Consider the following 22137-nt stretch of genomic DNA (forward strand, 5'->3'; position numbering starts at 1 on the left):
GTTCTCTTTGAACACCGCCAGGCTCTGGAATGCTCTCCCCATCTCACTCCGGTCCAACCCAGACCTCCTCTCATTCCGAAAAAACTTAAAGACACTGCTGTTTGCAAAATCCTATGTACCCTAGCCTCCCGTCTCCTCCCTGCTTCAACCCAGCGCTTGGACGCCTACGGGCAGCAACCGCGCTTAACAAATATTTTTACAATTACAATTACCTGCTGTGACAAGATTCGAGAACATACCTGTTCTTAGCACAGATGTACGACATGATGTTCTGGTTGAAGAATTTCAGGATTAGGGGGATGCAGTTGGCGAACACCAGGTGCTGCGAAACGTACTCAAACTAATTCAGAAACGACAGAGACATGGACCAAGAAACATTAGCAACGGAATCTCTCTGAAGCAACGTGTCAAGAGCACAAGTTATCTGTTAGTTCATAACTCCTGCTCCACCTTCCCCTCAGCAGAGATATATATGCAGCTTCAGTCATCTTAAAGTGTCTCGTGCTCAATGTCACTCACGAGTATCGACTAAAGAGCGTGAATGACCAAATAGCACGGAAATAGATAAAGGACAAGAACCGCGTGCTCATCTCCTGAGTCCTGAACCTCTTCCTTGCTAAATATAATAGTATCATCTGCTTCCTCCGTCCACGAGGAAACAACTATTCTTTCAAATCCCATGTCCCGAGAAAATAAAGCTGTAGGAACTCATAAATTCAGGCTTTCGAAATGTAAAATGTATGTATGCAAAGATACTTTACTTCTCCAGTGCCCTTGCTTAAATGCAAATGGAAAACAACGGCTTATGAAGCCTCCCGTGTTTAAAAAAAATGCACAGCATTTATAGCAAATCCGCAGTACTTAAACCTGGAAAAGAAAATGCAAATTTTCTACAGAATGGTGCAAATCACGTTTTGAAGATGGGTGGACTAGCTATGTGTATGTTGGTGTGAAATCGCTGGGGACTAGTATAACTTATTTAAACACAGCCCTATGTAGTACATACATAAGGAGAAGTAAATAATGTTGCTTCAACTTTCATCACAGTGCCAAATGTCTTTTCCTACTCAAATACAACAATTCTTTCTAAAAGAAGTATACAGCTCATCCGAGATTAAACAAACATGCTGTATTACCTGCTAAACTGCATAATTTCCCATTATAGCAGGAACAGAAGTGCCCGGTGCCTCAGGATCCTTGAAATCGAAATATCAGGTATAAGCTCTTACCATTTGCATACTTCTTTAATTCCAATGTCATTTATTTATATATTACTTCATACACCTGAAGCATCAAAGCTCTTTTAGGTGAAGACTAGCACACTACAGTGTAGGTTTCTGACAAGGCGGAAGTATAAGCAGCCCTATACCAATATGATCATAATAAAAATGGGGTCCTCCGAGCGTCACATCCTAGGGCTCTCAGTGGCCACACCCATGGATGTCGCTGTGACCCGCCTCCTCTCACCTGATAGATGTGGTTCAGCTTGAAGTGCTTCAGCAGGAGGAGCAGCAGGGCCGAGATGCTCTTGACAATGATCTCTTTGTGGCGGTTGACATCTATCCCCAGCCTCATGCTGTCCAGAACTGTAATTCTGGTATTTGAAAAAAAATATCAAGTTAAAAATATCAGGAGACATACATATCCAAAATTAGCTATCGTGACACACAAATATCATGATGCTCAAATATAATTGACAAGAATATCTTTCTTAAATTATTGTAATATATTTTAGTTGATATATTAATTGTATGTGTTACCATTGTTTATATAAAGGGAAACGTCGTTTACAACGCGGTCTTTACATCGCGATGCCATTACATCGCGGGTTTTAGAACGTAGGTCGTTACAACAACTTGCGCTGGATGGCGCTCTACGACAAGGAATAGTATAATTTACTATCCAATACCTTCCCTACTGTATGTAGACTGGAGTTGGGATAGTAAATTATACTACTCCTAAGTCCAGCGCCCTCCAACGCAAGTCATTGTAACACCTTGCGTTGTAAAAACCGCGATGTAATGGCATGCGATGTATTAGGATGCGTTGTAATGTCATACAAAATTACAACCTATATTTTAAAACAATACCATTTATATAATAAATGGTATTGTTTTAAAATATAGCTTGTAATTTTTAGTGATTTCGAATTTTCTATTTACATTTTTAATAGTAACATAGTGTTGTAGCGGATTGTTGGGTTTGTAGCGGGATAGGGTGAGGGTTTAATTGGGTAATAATTAATGAAGAAATATTTAATACATTTTATTTAATTGTATGTTTGATATTTATTATGTATATAATGTAATACTAATATATTTTTGTTATATGTTATTTGCGGGCTGTTAGGTTTGCAGGGGTACAGGTTGGGTAGTTAATTAAGTAATAATTGTCAATTAATTAGTAATTGTTATTTACTTATTTACTTGATTTTTTATTATGTACAATATGGAATACTTATTTATTTTACTTACATTTTAGTTGTTGGGTTTGTGGTGGTATAGGGTGGGACGTTAAGTAAATAATAATTAATGAATTATTAATTATTATTTGTAAATGAATCAAGTAATTGAATTCTATGTAAACTGTAGAAAATGTTTTTATTTTCATTTTTATGTTAGTTGTGAGAGGCTAGTAGGGGTCTAAGGTGGGAAGTTAGTTAAATAATAATTAAAAAATAATTATTACTTGTTAATTATTTAATTTATTTTAAACATGTAAGTTGAAGAATAGGTTTTTAGTTATATTTTAGGTGTGTGCTGCTAGGTTTACAGGGCTATCAAGTGGGAAGTTAATTAGTAATTGAATAACAATTGTTTATTACTTGATTCTTGATTTTTGTAATGAATAGTGATTATGTATATTGATGAATTATTTTTAGTTTTTTTAATACATTTATATTTTATGTTAATTAATATTTTGTATATTAAGAGCTCATTATTTTTTCTTCATTAATGGATTACTCAAAAATGTAATGTGTTTGAAGTGAAGTACTTGTCCTACTCTTGCTTAGACAGCAGTAAGAATAGTCAAATTAATCTCTATGCAGTTCAACACTTTCGCTACTGTTGCGCTGTTTGGAGTGAGAATAGTAAATGTCCTCTCTGCGACATCCAACACTTTCCCTACTGTTGCATGGAATGGAGTTACAATAGTAAATGTTACCCTTTCAAAGTCCAGCACTTTGCCCACTGCTGCACTGTTTGGAGTTGGAATAGTAAATATACCCTCCTCTTAAATCAAAAGCTTTCCCAACATTTGCCCTGTTTGGAGTGAAATTAGTAAATGTAATTCCTCCAAAATAAAACGCTTTCCCTACTGTTGCACTAGTTGAAGTGGAAATAGTAAATTATACCCCTCTGAAATGTACTGCTTTCTCTACTTTTGTCCTGTTTGGAGTGAGAACAATAAAGATCACCATTCTGAAATCCAACGTTTTTCCTACTGTTAGAGTACATTTTACCTCTCTTTCCCTACTTTTGTGCTGACAGGAGTGGGAATAGTACATTTTGCCCCTCTGAAATCCAATGCTTTCCCTTTTGCTGCCCTTTTTGGAGTGGAAATAGTAAATTTAACCCATCTGGAGTCCAACGCTAAATCCTGCAGTTCACTGACTGGAGTAGGAACAGCAAATTGAACTCCTCCGAAGCCCAGCAATTTCCCTATTAATGCAGTGACTGGACTAAGAATAATAAATCTAATCCTACAAAGTACTACGCTTTCCCTACTGTTGCATAAACTAGAGTGGGAACAGTATATTTAATATTTTTAGACTCCAATACTTTTCATAATATTGGCTAAATATATTTTAAAGCATTAGTTGTTTTATTTTTTATGTTTTCCATTATTTGCTTTTATTTTTAAATGTATTTTAATGTTTATTGTATTTTTAGGAAATGTGTTTTTTAGATTTTTCATTTTTTCATTTTTCTTATTGTCTACATTAATTAATATATGTTTTCTTATTCAATTGTTTATATTTTTATGGTTTTATTGTGTAAACACATCAAAAATATATATATATGTGTGAATAAATACTAAGGGGAACATTAGGATGACGGGTGGACTTTGTCCGCCTACCATCCCATCGTAGAAAGGGACCGCCCGCCATAAGGGCGGGGGTACCGTGCCTGCAATTAGGATGTGCCCGCCACAGTGGCGAGTGCATCCAGCATTCCTGACATTGTGGCGGGCGGTGCACTCAGCACCGCCTGCCACAATGCCAGGAAGGCATGCTGTGCACTTCCATGCACAACATGGCAGGAACGGCGCGGTGCCTGCCATGTTGTGCATGGAACTGCTGGGGGGTACCATAGGTACCCCCCATGTGCACCCCCCACCTACCCCCGGAGTCCCTGGGGGCCCGCAACGGACCCCCAAAGCAGACTCCGCATGCCGTTCCATTGCCGCAACGGAAAAGCAATGTAAACTGCCCATTCTAATATGACTAGCGGTGTCTGATAGACACCGCCACCATATAGAACCCTTTCCCGCCCGGTCAACATGTCAACCGAGCGGAAAAGCGGCAGACGGTCTTTCCGTCCGCCGCGGACCCCCCAGCCATAATAATATGGCGGGGGGGGGGTCATTCCGGCACGGATGGGGGGGTGGATCGGCCTGGCGGGGGCGATACGCCCACCATCCTAATGGGGCCCTAAGACTTGTTATTGTACTTTTGAATCACACCTGCCTTCTAGGAAACACTCACAATGTTCTATTAACAGTGTATATGTTTGAAATATTTTTATTTGCATTGCAAGCCTTTGGTGGCCACACTTAGGTAGTTCACACTAATCCTACATTTCTCACATTCAGGCAAGACCATTTCCATGTAAAATCTGTACAAAGTGTTCCAACCTTGGATCAATTTCCAGTAAGTCTTCACTAAATAGTAAAATATTATTCTGGAGTCCTTGAAGCATCTCACACTAGATATCCCTTAAATAGGTTACTCATGATCTTAAAAACAGCAGCAGGAGAGAATGACCCGAAGGGCCTTGTTCAGAAGGGTGTTATAATTGATGCTATATACCTGGAATCCTCATGCATCAATACTTAGAAGTACGCAGAGTACAGATCCAAAGTGGACATTACTCTGACATTGGAAAGCATAGCTATATCATTGCATTTCACAGAGCAATGGACTGTGGTCCTTCCATGTCTATTTCGATCCTGCTCTTATTTTGCACTGGCTTTATTAATGGTTACTACATTCATGCCTAATCATAGTCACTGTCTATCGTCCACCTAACTCCACTTCAGCCTTTAATGAGTTATTCATGGCCAGTACCTCCGACATATGCTCACGCTATAAGAACATTGTAGTCACGGGGTATTTTAACTTACACTGGGACAAGGAGAGAAAAGAGCCAGCAGCCAGCTCTCTGGAGATAACAATGACCTCCCTAGGCTTTAGACAACTGGTAAACTCCCCCACACATATAAAGGGCCATACCCTTGACTTGATCTGGACCTTAGACCCCAAGGTCACTCTTACCAAAGTGCACCCTTGTATATGGTCTGACCACCACCTTATCTACTGCGAGGTCCCCATTAATGGCAAACCTCCACAACCATCATCAAACATTATAAAAACCCGTCAGTGGAAAAAGGTAGATTCACAAACACTGACTATGTCACTCAGTAAACTTATCCATCCTCAGGCCCTAGACACGGACATAGACCAGGTGTACAGGGAGATAACAGATAGCTTGTCGAGAGCAATCGACCAGATTGCACCAGTAAGAATTCAAATAAAAAATGGTGATGGGAAAAGAGCCCCCTGGTTTACACCTGCCCTGAGAGATTATAGGAGAGAGCTACGTATCATCGAGAGAAACTGGAGGAATAAAAAAGATGAAGTATCCCGGGACCAATACAAGAAATCCCTTCGCATTTACAAAAGACATATACAGGAAGCTAAAGCGTTATTTTATGAAACACGTATCAATAGAGCAGAAAATGTCCAGAAAGAGACTTTCAAAATTCTCACGGAACTTAGCAAGAGAACACAACACACGGACAATACAATTAGTTGCAATGCTTTCCTGACATATTTTTTAGAGAAAGTAGACATCATTCTGAAAGAAATAAAAAATACTGCCACTGATCCAACAGATCCACAACAAGTCAAAACTCTAGCAGGGATGTTTATGTCTAGCTTTCCGCCGATTGAACCACTAGACCTGGAACTCCTGATGAGGAAAATTAAGTCAGGCTCCCCAGCGGACCCTTGCCCTCCAAGCGTGTTTCGCTTAGCCCGCCCCATTTTAGAAGATCACATCCTGTCCCTATTAAACAAATCCCTGGACATGGGGCAACTACCGGCTAGCTTCAAAGAAGCCCGTGTCAGGCCACTCATAAAGAAAGTGGGGTCAGATCCCAAAGTGTTAAAAAACTACCGACCGATATCCCAGCTGACATTCCTGTCCAAAGTCTTGGAGCAGCACGTCCTGAAATCCCTATCGGCTTTCCTGGAATCTAACCAGCTGCTTCATGAAATGCAAGCGGGGTTCCGTGCTCACCACAGTACCGAGCTGGTTATGCTCTCAGTACTGGACGACCTCAGAGGTATGGCTGACGGGAAACATCCAAGCGCCCTGATACTTTTAGATCTGTCAGCGGCGTTTGATACCGTCAGCCATACCCTACTCCTGGAAAGGCTGACAGGATTGGGGTTTCGGGATTCAGCTTATCTCTGGCTAGAATCATTCCTGTCCGGGAGAACGCAGAGGATTCAGCTGGGAGATGGGGTGTCAGGAGTGGGGGAACTCACATGTGGGGTACCGCAGGGCTCTGCCCTATCACCCCTCCTGTTCAACCTCTACCTACAACCACTTATAAGCGCCCTGGCAGAGATGGGTTGTCGCGTGTTCAACTACGCTGATGACACCCAACTGCTGTTGAGCATAGATGACACTGCACAGGCCCAGCTACAGGCGCAGAAAGTACTTAGGTATACTGTCAACTGGATGTCCAGGAATCTCCTGAAGATCAACCCGGAGAAAACCGAAGTGCTAATAGTGTCACATACTTGCTCCCCCTGGAGCGACCTATACTGGCCTCAGGAACTTGGCCCCACCCCCAACCCCGTCAACACGGTAAAAAGCCTGGGCATTAAGGTAGATAGTGCTCTTTCAATGGTGAGCCAGGTTTCCGCAGTGGTGGGAACTTGCAATGGGCTCATAAGACAACTGCGCAAACTAGTGCCGCTTCTTTCCCAGTCCATGCTCCGCACTGTAATTTCGGCCACCATACTGTCAAGGCTGGACTACGGAAACGCACTTTACCTAGGTCTACCAAAGGTACTAACGAACCGACTGCAAGTGGTATTAAACGATGCGGCACGACTTATTTTTAAACTTCCAAGAAGATCACGTGCATCCCCATTGCTGCAGAGCCTCCACTGGCTGCCAGTAACGCAGAGATCCATATTCAAAAGCCTCTGCATAGCCCACAAGGCCATCTATGGACAAGCCCCAGCCTACATTAAGAAAAAACTAGAGATCTACCGACCTGAAAGAAACCTGAGATCCTCGGAGGCCCAATTACTGGTATGCCCCCGATTTAGATTAGCAACAAAAGGTGGGAGATCTTTCTCGACCTTACTGCCAAAGATTTGGAATGAACTACCCGAAGCCTTACGTAAAGAAGGAAACCTGCTCCGCTTCAGAAAATCCCTTAAAACCATCTTATTTAGAGCAGCGGTAAATCATGTCTAGCTCCCCCACCGTTGTGTCACCGTCTAGGTTGTTGTGTCTGACAGTTCAAAAGCGCCCTGGGACCTGTAGGTGATTTGGCGCTATATAAGCTGACTATAACAATAACAATAACAATAACAATTCAACAGCAAACAAGAGGCATCAGCATTACACATTCATTGTGGGATGACCTTATGCATTATGCCCTTTTAGTAATTTACCTTTTCAAAGAAGACTGCCAGTTACCTTTCCTTCTTATGCCTTGTGCATAATTGTCCCTACTGTTTATTTTTTGTTCTGGGGACTTGGGATCCCAAAATTATTTTCTACTATTTTTGCCATTTCAGTCCCACCACTGGCAAACCTTCTTTCACGATGTACACTTACCCCACATGTTTGCCTGTCTTAGCAGCTTATTAGCGCTGAGGCATAGCCAGCAGTCACGACTTTCACACCTTCATAGCAGTTTTGAGATATGCCAGGAGGGCAAATTCCTCCCAAACTACCCTGATACCATGGTGGCAAACTCTTTAGGAAAAACACAAACGGATACTTACATTTGAATGCCCACCCCTCTTTTCTTTTAGTTGATTCAATTAGGAGATTTACCTATATCTCCTTCAAAGGGTAAAGCCACGTCTACCCTCCATTCTTACAAATCCTTAACTTAGTGCACCTTCTTGGGACGACCCATCACAATACATTTACATGGACTATGATGGAACACTCCTCTAAACTGGTAAAACGAACAGCAATTCCAAGCCTGCAATGCAGGTTTTTACTTTGCCAAAGTGATGCCAGTTAATGCCTACAACAGAGACATATTCACTACTCTAACTGACAAAAGGCAATTTCTTGATGGTGGCCCTTCTTACCACCACCTTCTCTTGACGTGTGTTACCCATCTTTAAAAACTCAGCACTTTGCACCACTCTTCTAACTAACTCCTTTTCTCCATACATTGAAGCACCTTCGGTACAGCACAGACCTTGTTGAACCTTAGAATGACATGCTAAATTAAAGTGTATTTCTAAAGTACATGTCCACCCTTTGGAACGTCATGGCGTCAGACTACAGACTGTCATTGTTACCCAACTGAATGGTACTCATGTTACTGACCTGATGAAGGACTGAGTGGACCCGCCTGGATTTGAACCTCTGACCATGAGGTCAAACTCAGACTCCTGGGGTGGCTGCTCCGAGGCACCAGACAACTCTGTACTTAGCATTCTGGATTATAATTTAGTCAGCGCCATGAAATGGCACGGCGCACATGAAAGCACTTTTTTTTTTATCTATAACAAGAACTGTAGGGTGGGGTGGGACCAAACAACCCAACTCTACTACGTTGGTAAACATTCCAAGGAGGAACGAGCAGCACAGGCAGAGTACAATGAAACGCACAATAGTAAACATAGTGGAAACACATCATAGACCTGGAGCAAGCAGCTATGCTTTAGATTATATGTCCGGGTCATACATTATGGGTGAGCTACAAAGCCATAATTCTCAGCCGAGAATAGTGTTTCTGATGCCATGGTGGTCATACATCTGATATCCGATTCCACTGTTGCCACCTTGAGGTCATCAGGCACAATGATCTAGTACTCTCTGAAGATTCTCTGCAGAGCCATGGCCTAGTGTGAGGGTCACTGTGCCATTCCCAGGGGAACCGACCTCAGATTGTACCTTTGGTCTGGATCCATCTTATGAGTCACTGGGCTAGTTTCTTCTAATCGGCTTGCACTCCCTCGCACAAGGCATCGTGCCCCGCAAGCTACTGCCACGGAGTAGATGAAACAAAATAAGGGGAAGTACATCAAGTGCGCCTCAGAGCTCCTCTGTTGTCTCCAGGGTCCCCCTGCCATCTTGCTTTATCCACCCCCCTCCCCACTCCCAGGAGGCCATAGGCCATACCCATGGTTGCTTCCTCTGAGTAGAGGCGCACTGATCATTGCTTGCAGGTCTTGACTAACAGCTATTGTTCCTTTTTGGTTGTAGAGCTCTTTTATATCAAAATGAAACTCCAGTGGGCTGTTTCTTTAGTTGGACACAGTCTCCTAACCTCACTACCATTCTCATAACCCCATTTTGGACCAGTGCCTCTTGACAATGCTATCCACCTTTGAACGTAGCACTGCTCACTATCACCAGGAGTCCCAGAGGGTGAATTGTCCACTGTAAAGGTACCGAACACACTTGCCCTAAAATTCTGCCTTGGCCGTTCACAGATTTCTGGAAAAAGACAGCAACCTGGGATTAGTTTTAACAGTGAGACAGAAAAACATTTTCTTCCTATTTTCCTGGCATGGCTAGTTTCAAAGCAGCCTAAAAATTTACAATAGACCCACACTTTTTCCCCTTGGGTGGCTTACTGTCAGGCAAGCTCTCCAGGGCCTGCTTGACTCAGAGGCCCGTATTCAATCCTGGCAACAAGTATTGCCGCTGCCCTTGGAAACAGGTAGTATTGCGAGATCGCTGATCTCCCAAGTACATCATCTTCAGGCTTTGATTTTCAGGGCGTAAAAAAGTCTAGCAGTCAAAGCTTACTCTTTCAGGGCGTTGTGGGGTGGAACATCATGTTTAGGTAGTCCACATGCTCACTCACAAGAGACATGGGGCCATATGTAGGTAGCCCAATTCCGATCACAAATGCAGAAATTCTCAGAATTTCTGCGTTTGAGATCGCAATTTGGGCAATGTGCTTTGTAGCACACAAAAAGCCACACGCAAAATAAGGAATCGCTAAATTAGCGATTCCTTATTTTGCGATTGCATTTAAAGAATTGCAAATTGCGATTCCTTAAATGCAATGTAGGAAGCATCCAAGTTGTGCGAATTGTGGCTTAAGGAATCGCAAAATATCACCAACTTCAGGTTGGTGGTAAATTGCGATTTCTTTGAAAAAAGCACTTTTTGGCATTTTTCAAAGTGCCATGTGGGTCACATACCCACATGTGCACACATGTTTGTTTCAGGGGTGCAACATGGTGTCCTATTGACACCCTTGCAACCCTGAAATTGCATTCTCAATTTGCGATTCTCTAATTGAGAATCGCAAATTGAGAATGTCTTCCCAATCATTCCTATGGGCCTTCTAGCCCATAGGAATGAATGAGAAGGTATTCCTTATTTGCGAATCTCAATTTGCGATTCGCAAATAAGGAATAATTGGGATTCGCAAAAAAATTTGCTAATCCTACCTACATTTCGTTTTGCGATTCCCTAAAAATCTCAATTTGAGAATCGCAAAACAAAAATTACTTACATATGGCCCATGATATCCAAACAGTGTTATTCTTTTTTAAACATGTAAGACTTTTATTACATTGAGGAATAAGCTCAGTAACGTCAACAAATTGTATGAGCATAACGCTTTATTTATTTATTTTATTTTAACGACTTGTAGAGCGCCTGGTGACCCGAAGGCATCCCCGCGCTGTAATGATTTTGATATCCAGATGCTTTAGTGAATAAGGGCCTGATTAAGAGTCTGGCGGTCATCGGACTACCGGACTCAAGGTGACGCAGCGGTGGTGGTCCAGTCACTGCCGCACCATCCGTCCGACCGCCCTTTTATGACTAGGGCGGTCGGACCACCATTGCACCACCACAACCGCCAGTGATCAGAGATCCCTGGCAGTGGTGCGGAAGTGAGGGCAGCAATATACTTGGTGGTGCCATGAGGCAAATTACAACTTTTCTCACCACCAGCGGTCTCATGCAGGCTCTTCCTGCATAAAACTGCTGGCAGAGAGGAAAGAAAGGGAGCCCACTTGCCCATGTGCATGGGGATGCATGGAGGGGGGAACATGTTGTGGCCCCCTGTATTTTTGCACCGCAGTTCCTGCAGGGAAGTGATGCACAACATGGTGCCTTCCTTCCTGCGCACAAACAAAGTACTGGCAGTCCCGTGGCGGTGCAGTTTAAGCCTCATTATGAGCATTTCAACAGAACCACAGTGAGACCGCCACGCTGCCCACCCACCAGACCACAAAAATACCTGTAATCTGGCAGGCAGCAGTGAGAGTATTGGCGGTGCAGGAGCGTGGCGGTGGCGTGCCACCTGCTCTAGCACCACCAAAACTCGTAATTAGGCCCTAAGGCTTTTGTGATACTTGGTATTGTTATGTTAAACTAGAATCATTATATGCCTGCAAAGATTACAAAGGGCCACATGTAGGACTGTATTTTAGCGGTCGCAAACAGAGATTGGAGCCATTTGCAACCGCTAAAATGGGTTGTACCATATATAAATGAGTCTTTAATCTGTTATTGACTTACAAAATAGGGTTTGCGTGTCGTTGTTAGGAAGGGGCATGCCAAGTGTGTCCCTTCCTAATAATGAGTTGCAGGGGGATGTACAATTGCTTTGCGACCAGAATACAGTCACAAAACAATTGCAGTTTACCTACTATTTCAAGTAGGTGGTAAGCCACTCACAAACAGGAAGGGGTCACCAGTGAACCCCTTCCCCTTAGTGATTGGCAGCGAACACGTTTTATAAGAACAAACAGTGGTCCCACAGACAATCTTAAAAAATTTAACTAATATTTTTATTTTTGGTTTGAAAACGCGTCCTGTTTTCTTTAAGGAAAACAAACTGCATTTAAAAAAAAATTGCTTTATTTAAAGACTAAACACAGACATGGGTGTCTGCTATTCGCAGCAGGCCACCATACCAGTGTTATTTCCCATTCCCAATGGGTCGCAAATTGGGACCAGCCTTACGAATATTGATGAGGCAGGTCATATGCAACCCCATCTAGAATCGCTAAATGTGTCTGAGACACATTAGTACATTTCCTTTTGCGACTCCCAAATTACGAGTCGCTAAAATTTGTACGTTGCGAGTCGCAAAAGGAAATGGTCGTACATGTGGCCCAAAGTTACTAGGTTAGGAATCAAACCAAGGACAGCATCGGACAGCGTACATCTGCAAGAGCCACAGCTCACTCTTACTTAGTTCATTAGAAGCAGATGGGTATCTAACTCAGGGGACATCATGGGTCACTTCGAGTGGGCTCAAGTCTTGTTGCAGGGCAAGGTAACCCACCTGATCCAGCATGCTTCAGGAGAATCTATTGCTCTGCAGCGACTGCCCGGCACAGAGAGGTAGCGGGGCAACTGCAACCTCTGTGAGAGGATAAGCTCTCAGGGTTTTGTAGGTGCATGGGCTGGGTTGTAGGCATATATTCATTACCTGGGGTACACAACAGGCAAGGAGGTAATGACACCTCCACTGAGCTTGAGCACTGCTAGATTCAACATGGCTGGTCGGGCTACAGCATTGAGCCTGCTGCGCAGTGCAGAGTGGGGAGAAAATCAGAAGAGGACGACTGCAACAGCACTGCTTGCACGACACCACTCGCATTCTCAGACGCTGGTCCTGGGTCACAGAACCACTCTTCTCTGTGCAGGAAAACTTCAGTTTGGTGCTGCGCAGAACCACTACTCTATTCCCAACACCATCTAGCATTCTGCTGGGGAGCAACATACTAAAATCAAATAAAGGAAGAGGAGGTTGTCATGTGGACTTCTCCAGCAACTTACAACTTTCTCCATTGCAGAAAATATGAGACCACCCAGGTAAGCAGCATCACCCATAAAAGAATAGAATAGAAGCTAAAGTGTATACAATTTGCAGGTAATACGGGCTGGTGTCTGGTGTCTAACCAGTTATCAGGACTAAAGTGATAAATAGTACAAGATATTGGAAATTTTCTATTTCCAAACGTGTCTTCCAATTTCATGCATAACTATGATTCCAGCTCTTTTTGCTTCCAATCTGGGACCTGCTCGACACCCTCTCGCCCGACGTCACCTTCTTCACGGAAACCTGGACCAACACCACCTCCGGTCCTGATATCGCCACCACCATCCCGGACGGCTACAAGATCCAGAGAAAGGACCATCCACACCGCCCAGGAGGAGGACTCGCCATTGCACACAAGACCCCTCTCCGACTCTTCACATCCAGCACGAGTGATCCCCACTCCAACACAGAACACCTCCACTTGAGGATCCAGAAAAGTCCCAAGACCATCCTACGTGGCACCCTCATCTACAGACCCCCAGGACCTCGAACCCACCACACAACTACCATCGCCGTGCTCACCGCACCCTATGCCATCACCTCCACGGACTACATTCTACTGGGGGACCTGAACTTCCACCTCGACAACAGCAAAGACCCCGAATCAACTACTCTCCTCGATAACTTAGCCAACCTTGGATTGAAACAGCTCGTCAACACACCCACCCACAAAGCGGGGCAGGGGCACACCCTCGACCCCATCTTCGTTGGTGGAATTAACTTCCGCTTCTGCCACACCACCCAGCCACTCTGGACTGACCACCACTGCATCCATTTCACCTTCAACACCACCCCGAACCCAAACCCGCCCCACACCCACCACGACGGAACTGGAGCTAGATCACAGAGGAGGACCTCAACACCCCCTCTGTCAACACCCCCCATCGCTGCAACCGACACCAACTCCGCAGCCAGAGCGTTTCACCGCTGGATCTCCTACTGTGCCGACAAGCTCGCATTCCTCCACCCCCCTGCCATACAACGCACGCAGAAAGACGCCTGGTTCACCACAGAACTCCAAGATGCCAGACACTCCTGCAGACGCCTAGAGAAAACCTGGCGATACCAGAAAATCACAGAAGCACAGAACGACCACAAGACCGCCCTAAAAGGAATACCACCAGCGCATAAGAGACACCAAACAGACCTTTATAAGAGACAAAATCCAGACCAACATGACCAACTCCAAGGAACTGTTCAACGTCATACAGCAGTTCGCAAAACCCACCTGCGAAGCCACGGATGTCACACCTTCCCAGGAACTCTGCGACAAGCTCAGCTCCTACTTCCATCTCAAGAACAAGGCTCTCTTTGACAACTTCAGTGAACCAACGACAAGCACCACCCCCTACCCACTGCCGACGATAAGTCAACCATCACGGCCTGGGATCCCGCTACCGTTGAAATCATCACAACGACCATGAAGAAAACCCACACAGGAGGCCCAACTGACACCTGCCCCACGCACATCTTCCACAGAGCCGCCACTATAATCGCACCCGAACTAGGATGCACCTTCAACGCCTCCCTCAGATCATCATCTGCCCAGACAACTGGAAACGGGCGGAGGTAAAACCCCTGCTCAAGAAACCTTCGGCCGACCCAACGGACCTGAAAAACTACCAGCCCATCTCTCTCCTCCCCTTTGTGGCCAAAGTCACCAAGTGACTCGTGAATTCCCAGCTGACCGCCTTGATAGAAGATAACTTCATCCTAGACGCCTCCCAATCTGGATTCCGCAGCAACCACACCACCGAGACCACCCTCCTCGCAGCCACTGACAACATCAACACGCTACTTGACCAAGGACATACCGCGGCCCTCATCCTTCTAGACGCCTCCACAGCCTTCAACACCGTGTCTCATCAGACTCTCGCAGCCAGACTGCACGACACAGGAATACAAGGAGCAGCCCTAGACTGGATCCAATCCTTCCTCTTCAGCAGAACCCAGAGGATCCGACTCCCTCCCTTCCTCTCCAAACCCACTGAAATCAACTGCGGAGTACCACAGGGATTATCACTCAGCCCCACGCTCTTGAACATCTACATGGCCCCCCTCGCCACCATCGTCAGACAGCATGGGCTCAGCCTCGTATCCTACGTCGACGACACCCAGCTCATCCTCTCGCTCACGAGGAATCCCGAAGGCACCAGACCCGGTTTCCAGGAAGGTATGAAGGACGTGGCAACCTGGATGAAGGACAGCTGCCTGAAGCTAAACTCAGAGAAGACCGAGGTCCTCATCCTCGGGCCCTGCATCTCCACCTGGGACAACATGTGGTGGGCCTCTGCCCTCGGGTGCCCACCCACCCCTACAGACCACGCTTGGAACCTCAGCATCATCCTCGACTCCTCAGTCTCCATGAACCGCCAGATCAACTCTAGTTTCAACTGCCTCCGCATCCTCCGGAAGACCTTCAAGTGGATCCCCCCAGACTACAGAAGGACCGTCACCCACGCACTCATCACTAGCAGGCTGGACTACGGCTACGCCCTCTACGCCAGATTAAACAAGACTCTTCTGCACAGGCTAAAGACCGTCCAGAACGCCGCAGTCAGACTTGTCCTCGGGACACCACGCCAAGAGCACATGACCCAACAGCTACGAGACATCTACCGGCTCCCCTTTGAGAAGAGGGTCACTTTCAAACTCCTCACCCACGCTTACAAATCCCTCCACAACACCGGACCCAAATACCTCAACGTGCGATTATCCTTCTACTTACCCCAGACGCCTCCGCTCCGCCGACCTCGCCCTGGCTGAGGTCCCACGCATATGAAGAAACAGAACCGGCAGAAGAGCTTTCGCCTACATCGCAGCCAAAACCTGGAACGAGCTCCCGGTGAACATCAGACGCACCCCGACCCAGCACACATTTAGGAAGGACATCAAGACCTGGCTCTTCGATTGATCTGGAGCCGCCTCCCCCAGCGCCTTGAGGCCCTCACAAGTGAGTAGCGCGCTTTAGAAACCCCTGATTGATTGATTGAATGTTGTTCATTTTACCGCAAATAAATCTCCCAGCTCAGCCTAATGATATGAGTTTAGTCAGCTAGTTTGTTCATAGCAGTGACTCTGATGCTGACGAGGCCAGATGACTAAAGTAGCTGCTCCCCACATGCTCCTTCCAGTAATATAGGCCATTTTAAAACGTCCAGAAGAAATCAAAGTATCTGTCAGTCAATCCGCTATACTGCTATGTGCCTTCACACGCGGGTTCCTAAATGCTAAATGTTTCTTTTCCTAGCAGCCAGCAGAAAGCCTCAGTTCAGACTGCCAATCACGTCAACTCACTCATACATCCAATCTTTGAGAGTTCCCTCTCCTCTTCTAGACCCAGCTCTCCAGGGTACTTACGGCATCTCTTCAGGTAGCACATCAGCCAGGATGTTGATGGAGTCAGTCTTTGCCTTGGAGGTGGGTGCAGCGGCTAGAAGGATCTTCAGGAGAGCAATCTGTGCAGGGGGAGCAGAGGCATGAATAAACAAGGAGGGAGGCCTTTTCCAGTGGCATCATTTTACCAAAATCACGGACCCGCAGAAGTCACATCACAAATTCATTCCTCCCTAATGACATCATAGAATAAGACAGAATGTAACCTTTGACCCATTGATTTTGCACATAAAGCTATTTTTTCTTTTTCTAAAGTATTTGTTTAGACGAGTAAATCATGTCATTGTAAAGGACTGTTTCTATCCAAGAGTGGATTATATATACACACACACAGACACACACGCACACACACACGCACACACACACACACACACACACACATATCATCACTCAATAAAAATATTCAGACGTGTTAACGTACAGTTTTTCCAACAATAATCAAATTTGAATCGTTTTCAGTCCATTCATTTCGATCACGAGTAGCAAGCATATTTAAAAATAATTACCTTGTGAATCAACCCCATTATTGTCAGCCAAATCAACTTGTGTGTGAGGGGGAAAGGAGGAGGGTGAAGTAGAATCTGCTTTCGAGCTTGGGAATCGCATGCATCATTTGCATGTTAATGTCTCGGTTCATGCTCCAGTAATTGGTCAGTTTCTTTGAAGAGAGCCCAGCTCAGAAATTTTTGTGCTTACATGTTTAGGCACATAGGTGCCCTATAGGAGATTTGATCAGGGCTTTAGTAGACTCATACTGTTATAAATGAGGTTGTGTTACATCATGCACTGGTCAGTGTTTGGAATATCTGCATTGTCAATACCACGTGACCTATAAATCTGGAATCCGGACTGTGAACAAATGACATTGCTTCTGCTAGAGAAAAAGTTACACTGCTCTAATATTAACAAATATTTGTAAGTCAAATAAACGGAGAATCTACTCTGAGTTACAAAATGTAGTGCTAACCTTCCAAAAAATGACATAACCCAAGCGAACCGTTTGGTTTCTAGCATGTTTCTAAAATAACCCTGACCCACCAAAAGGTCCCTTGGTGGCATGCTTCATCATCGGGTTCTTCCCGCTCCGCTGCGGGACAGGGCGTGCTACGACCGACGGATAAGTGAGAGCACTTTTAAGTGAAGTGACGTTATGCGTTTGGTGCAAGAGTGGAAGGGTCAGAAGTGAGTGAATTAAAAAATACCTGGTTATGTGGAGAAACTACACTTTAATGCTCCCTCTAGCTGGTATTAATACAAATGAGGAGTAAGGAGGAAAAGTGCTTTAATGAGCAGTTCCCTCGCTGGTCGACATGTTTCGAAGCCTACCCCTAAGCTTCTCATCCGGACCTATTATGTTGAGCCCTATTACCACTCTGACTATAGCCTAGTGGCTTTCAGCCTATTAGGTGTTCTGAATTAATGTGTAAACACTATGCAATACATTCATTCTTTACCTACTTGGTAATGTTTCGTAACAGTATGAATTCGAGTTTCTTACTAAACAATTTATTAGGTTGCCTGATCAGACCCCATGAGCTTCGGGAGGGGAGGAGCGCTTATATAAAACAGCAATACCCTCGCACACAACAATCACGGTATTTAGACAGTGGTTACGTGATTTAGCAACATTCAAATGCATAGAGCTACATTAAGACAATTGCAATCCTGATCATTATCTTAGGAAATGGAAATCGGTTTATTAGTTCCACAACCAGCCGACACGTGTTTCGTCGCGTGGGAACAAATCACTGCGACTCCTCAGGGCTGGGAAAAGAAAGAGGCAACAATGGTATAGAAATGGAACACTCAATCCAAATTAGAGCATGTATAGAAAATCTTCCAATTATGGCTCGTGGGATTCTTTTTCCTTTCCTCTCCATTCCTATTACCTTGATCACCATGTATATTCACCGGTAGAACTAATGCATATCAAATGTTGAAAATATGTATACATGCTCTAATTTGGATTGAGTGTTCCATTTCTATACCATTGTTGCCTCTTTCTTTTCCCAGCCCTGAGGTGTCGCAGTGATTTGTTCCCACGCGACGAAACACGTTCCGGCTGGTTGTGGAACTAATAAACCGATTTCCATTTCCTAAGATAATGATCAGGATTGCAATTGTCTTAATGTAGCTCTATGCATTTGAATGTTGCTAAATCACGTAACCACTGTCTAAATACCGTGATTGTTGTGTGCGAGGGTATTGCTGTTTTACATGGTTTTCGTAGGTTGGATGATTGACCTATTTTTGAACGGTTAAGGGGTCTTATCCGCTCGCCCTTCCGCCCAACACTATAACATAGCGTAGCGTACAGTTTACTTCAACGATTACACTAGGTAGTGCGCCCAACCTCTTTCTAAAACACTAAAAACCCCACGTGTTGTATTCGAGGAGCGCTTATAGTCACACATTCGTCAAAGCATCTCGCTCACCCTAGGCAATGCTGCCTGCCCGTAGCTCCATCGATGCTAGAAACCAAACAGTTTGCTTGGGTTTAGTCATTTTTTGGACGGTTAGCACTACATTTTGTAACTCAGAGTGGACTCTTTCTGTTTTTTCATAGTTCATAGAGGAGGTTGAGTCCATGACTGATCGTTCCTCTTCACTCCCCTTTACGTTTTTTGGTATAAGTCAAATAAACATCATTGCTCCCGATAGGTCTTGGCATCTTTTTCTGCTGTGAAGAAGGACAAAGGTTTTTAATAGTTGAAATGGTAGACATTAGCAACTTTTGAAAGAAATTAACATCTGGTTACTAATTAGCACATTTATGTCATTATTAGTATGTTTTATTTGTGGAGAGGATCCCTATGTTTCCTGGGGGGGCAAAATAAAATAATTTTACGGAATATCCTTCTAGACCTACCATGTATTGAGGGAGGTTGTACAGCATTGTCTGGTAAAGAACCTCACAGGGGGTCTCTTGCACAATCTCCTCTCCCTGCAAAGTGATGGAAACAACACAAAAATAAGGTGACATAATCAGCATCAATTACAAACTACCACAAGTCCTGCCATGTATCAATCTGTTATTGATAAATTAAAAAACACGTCATTGGAGACGAGTCAATCATAATCAATACAGTACACAAGAACCAACTCTCCTCCCAAACGTGTTGTTGGTGCACAGTGACACAAAAAAGTACTCAATGAAATATTGAAATGCTGCAACAAAGGCATGAAAAGTTTTGTAATCACTGAAGAGACTTTCAACTGCCTTCGGCTATTTCCCTCAACCTACGACGAAGTGGGCCAGCCTCAACAAACGTCTTCATGGGCTACTAATCGAGACCACCATGGGTTCTACAGCATAGCCCCAGTCTCCTCTCCACAGAGGCCCCGTTGTCCCCTCCACCGTCCTCCCCACAGAGCCCCCCCCATGTCACCTCCACAGAGACCTCAATGTCCCCTCCACAGAGCATCTGGTGTCTTCTCTGCAGAGACTCGAGTGCCACCTCCACAAAGCCCTCCCGTGTCCCCATCACAGAGATCCCTGCTTCTCCTCCACGGGGAGGCGAGTGGGCTCTCCACAGAGCTGCCATCTCCTCCCCGGAGACACAAGAAAATCAGCAGAAAGGGTTATGTGGAAAATAAAAGAAAACTCATTTGTGGGGACAGTTTTACCATTTCTACAAAATAAACATATTTGTACGTAGACAAGGGAGATCAGATGATTCACTGAACCCTGACACAACTCAGGTGCATCATTTCAACAGAGGGCTCCCACGTACAGGCTTACCAAAGACATGGGGCAATTCTCCAGGTCCTCTTCATTGCGTATCTGCACATCTGCCACCGACACATATTTGTACTGGAGAAAAAAACAGAACATCAACTGGACATAGTTAGCACACAAAGATTAGGCAGGATGTTCCATCTAGTACACGCCCAACCACCACCTTGACACCTATTTGAGCTGGGGGCAAGCATAAAGGGCCAGCATAGCTCAAAGGTTGAATTGTACGTTTCATCTGGAATCAATACGAGAGACAAACAACACCTACAGGTAAAGCATGAGAGCGGAGTACACACAAGTCCTGGGAGAAGCTTTAAGAGACTTCAGACAAATCTCAGCAAGATTAAAGAACTGGCACCCCACATCACAGTTGGTATGAAGTATTTTAAACACCACGGAATCTCCGATGATCAATAACATCCCTGGTATGTTTTCAGTCCATTTAAAACTGGATGATGGATGTCCCACCAAACTACCCGAAAAAAGTCAAAAACCACAACAGCCACAGAGTTGGGAGCTTTGCAAAGGCAATGAAAAGGAACAGCACAAAGCCCTGAGACTGTTCAGAGAAGCTGTGGTTTAAAGCACGCACAAGTGTGATTGGCAGCCCTTTGACTGTTTGGAATCCGCTTTATCCTTCTGGTGATGCTGCTTCCTTAACAAAGAACATCACACAACACCAGGCTTAGCTCATAACATGTATAGCAGTGGCACCACCTAATACGTGCACCTCTTCAATGCTGCACCCTTCTTTCTCTTACTCTTCTATCAGGACTGGTTCTGTGACAAGGTTACAATAAGTGGCTGCCATAGCATCACCAGCAGTGGGGTGGAAGAATATTGTCTCTGGAATAATTCAGCAAAGTCCCACTGCAAGGGAAGTAGGCAACACAATGTTTATTTCTATAAGGGTGTCACAAAACGCTGCACTGTTTCTGCTTTTTGTGGCCATAGTCAAGACCGCGGGACTGCTCAAGCAAACGCAGGCTTCCCTAGCTGAGCCCTGATCCTGATGGGACAACTAGTGAGAAGATGGTGGCAGGGATCATTAGACTGCGCCAGATTCTGTGCCAAATAACCATAAAAGGCGGGCCGTTAAATAATGAGCAGATACATTTAGAATCCAACCCACAAATAATACAGAAGACATGACAGAAGATTTATATGTTTGAGGTTACCTGCTTTAAAGTCTTGACACTTTCGTGGATAGGGCGGGGTAACCCAACTAAAGTATCTGTGTCACTGCAAGTAAAAAAAAACAAGCAGGAATCAGACGAAAACAACAGACGAGAATATAGTAGAGATAACTGAACAAGTCTATGCTGGGTTGGATGAGTTACAGTGCTGGACATCAATACTCAATATAGTTATCAGTATGGTTCTTTGCTCCGCTGTGGTAGTTACAATTTTATAGTGGCATCTAGTTTTGTTTTACTCCTCAATCAAACTTCAGGAAAAAATAATGTGACATTCTGAATATATATCATTGATTGGCCGACCACCCACTGCATTCTCCAATAAAACTGCATGTCTTCAAGGGCCATCTTTTTCTTCTTTTAAAGTGTTCCCAAAGACATCCTGACCATCCTCCAAAAATAAAGGCTATTTGTCAGGAATAATGTTGCCATGCCCCAGTACCACAGAGTATGCTACCAGGACAGCTAAACAATTGATAGTTGGGCATGACTGACCCAGTCTTTACTACA

General features: G+C 44.5%; 1 protein-coding gene across 2 annotated transcripts in view; it reads right to left on the reverse strand.

Annotated features, from left to right (window-relative positions):
- Positions 1–22137, reverse strand: part of STRIP2 (striatin interacting protein 2) — a 189267-nt gene that overhangs the window by 35754 nt on the left and 131376 nt on the right. For both annotated transcript variants that reach the window (XM_078677640.1, XM_078677638.1), the window contains exons 12-17: positions 21610–21673; positions 20435–20506; positions 19562–19636; positions 16657–16754; positions 1468–1594; positions 240–340 (exon numbers count right to left, since the gene is read on the reverse strand). In XM_078677640.1, the coding sequence (XP_078533766.1) occupies positions 240–340; positions 1468–1594; positions 16657–16754; positions 19562–19636; positions 20435–20506; positions 21610–21673 (537 nt within the window). The remainder of the gene's footprint in view (positions 1–239; positions 341–1467; positions 1595–16656; positions 16755–19561; positions 19637–20434; positions 20507–21609; positions 21674–22137) is intronic.

Source organism: Lissotriton helveticus, chromosome 1_1 (genome assembly GCF_964261635.1).
Source record: "Lissotriton helveticus chromosome 1_1, aLisHel1.1, whole genome shotgun sequence".
Classification (NCBI taxonomy): Eukaryota; Metazoa; Chordata; class Amphibia; order Caudata; family Salamandridae; genus Lissotriton; species Lissotriton helveticus.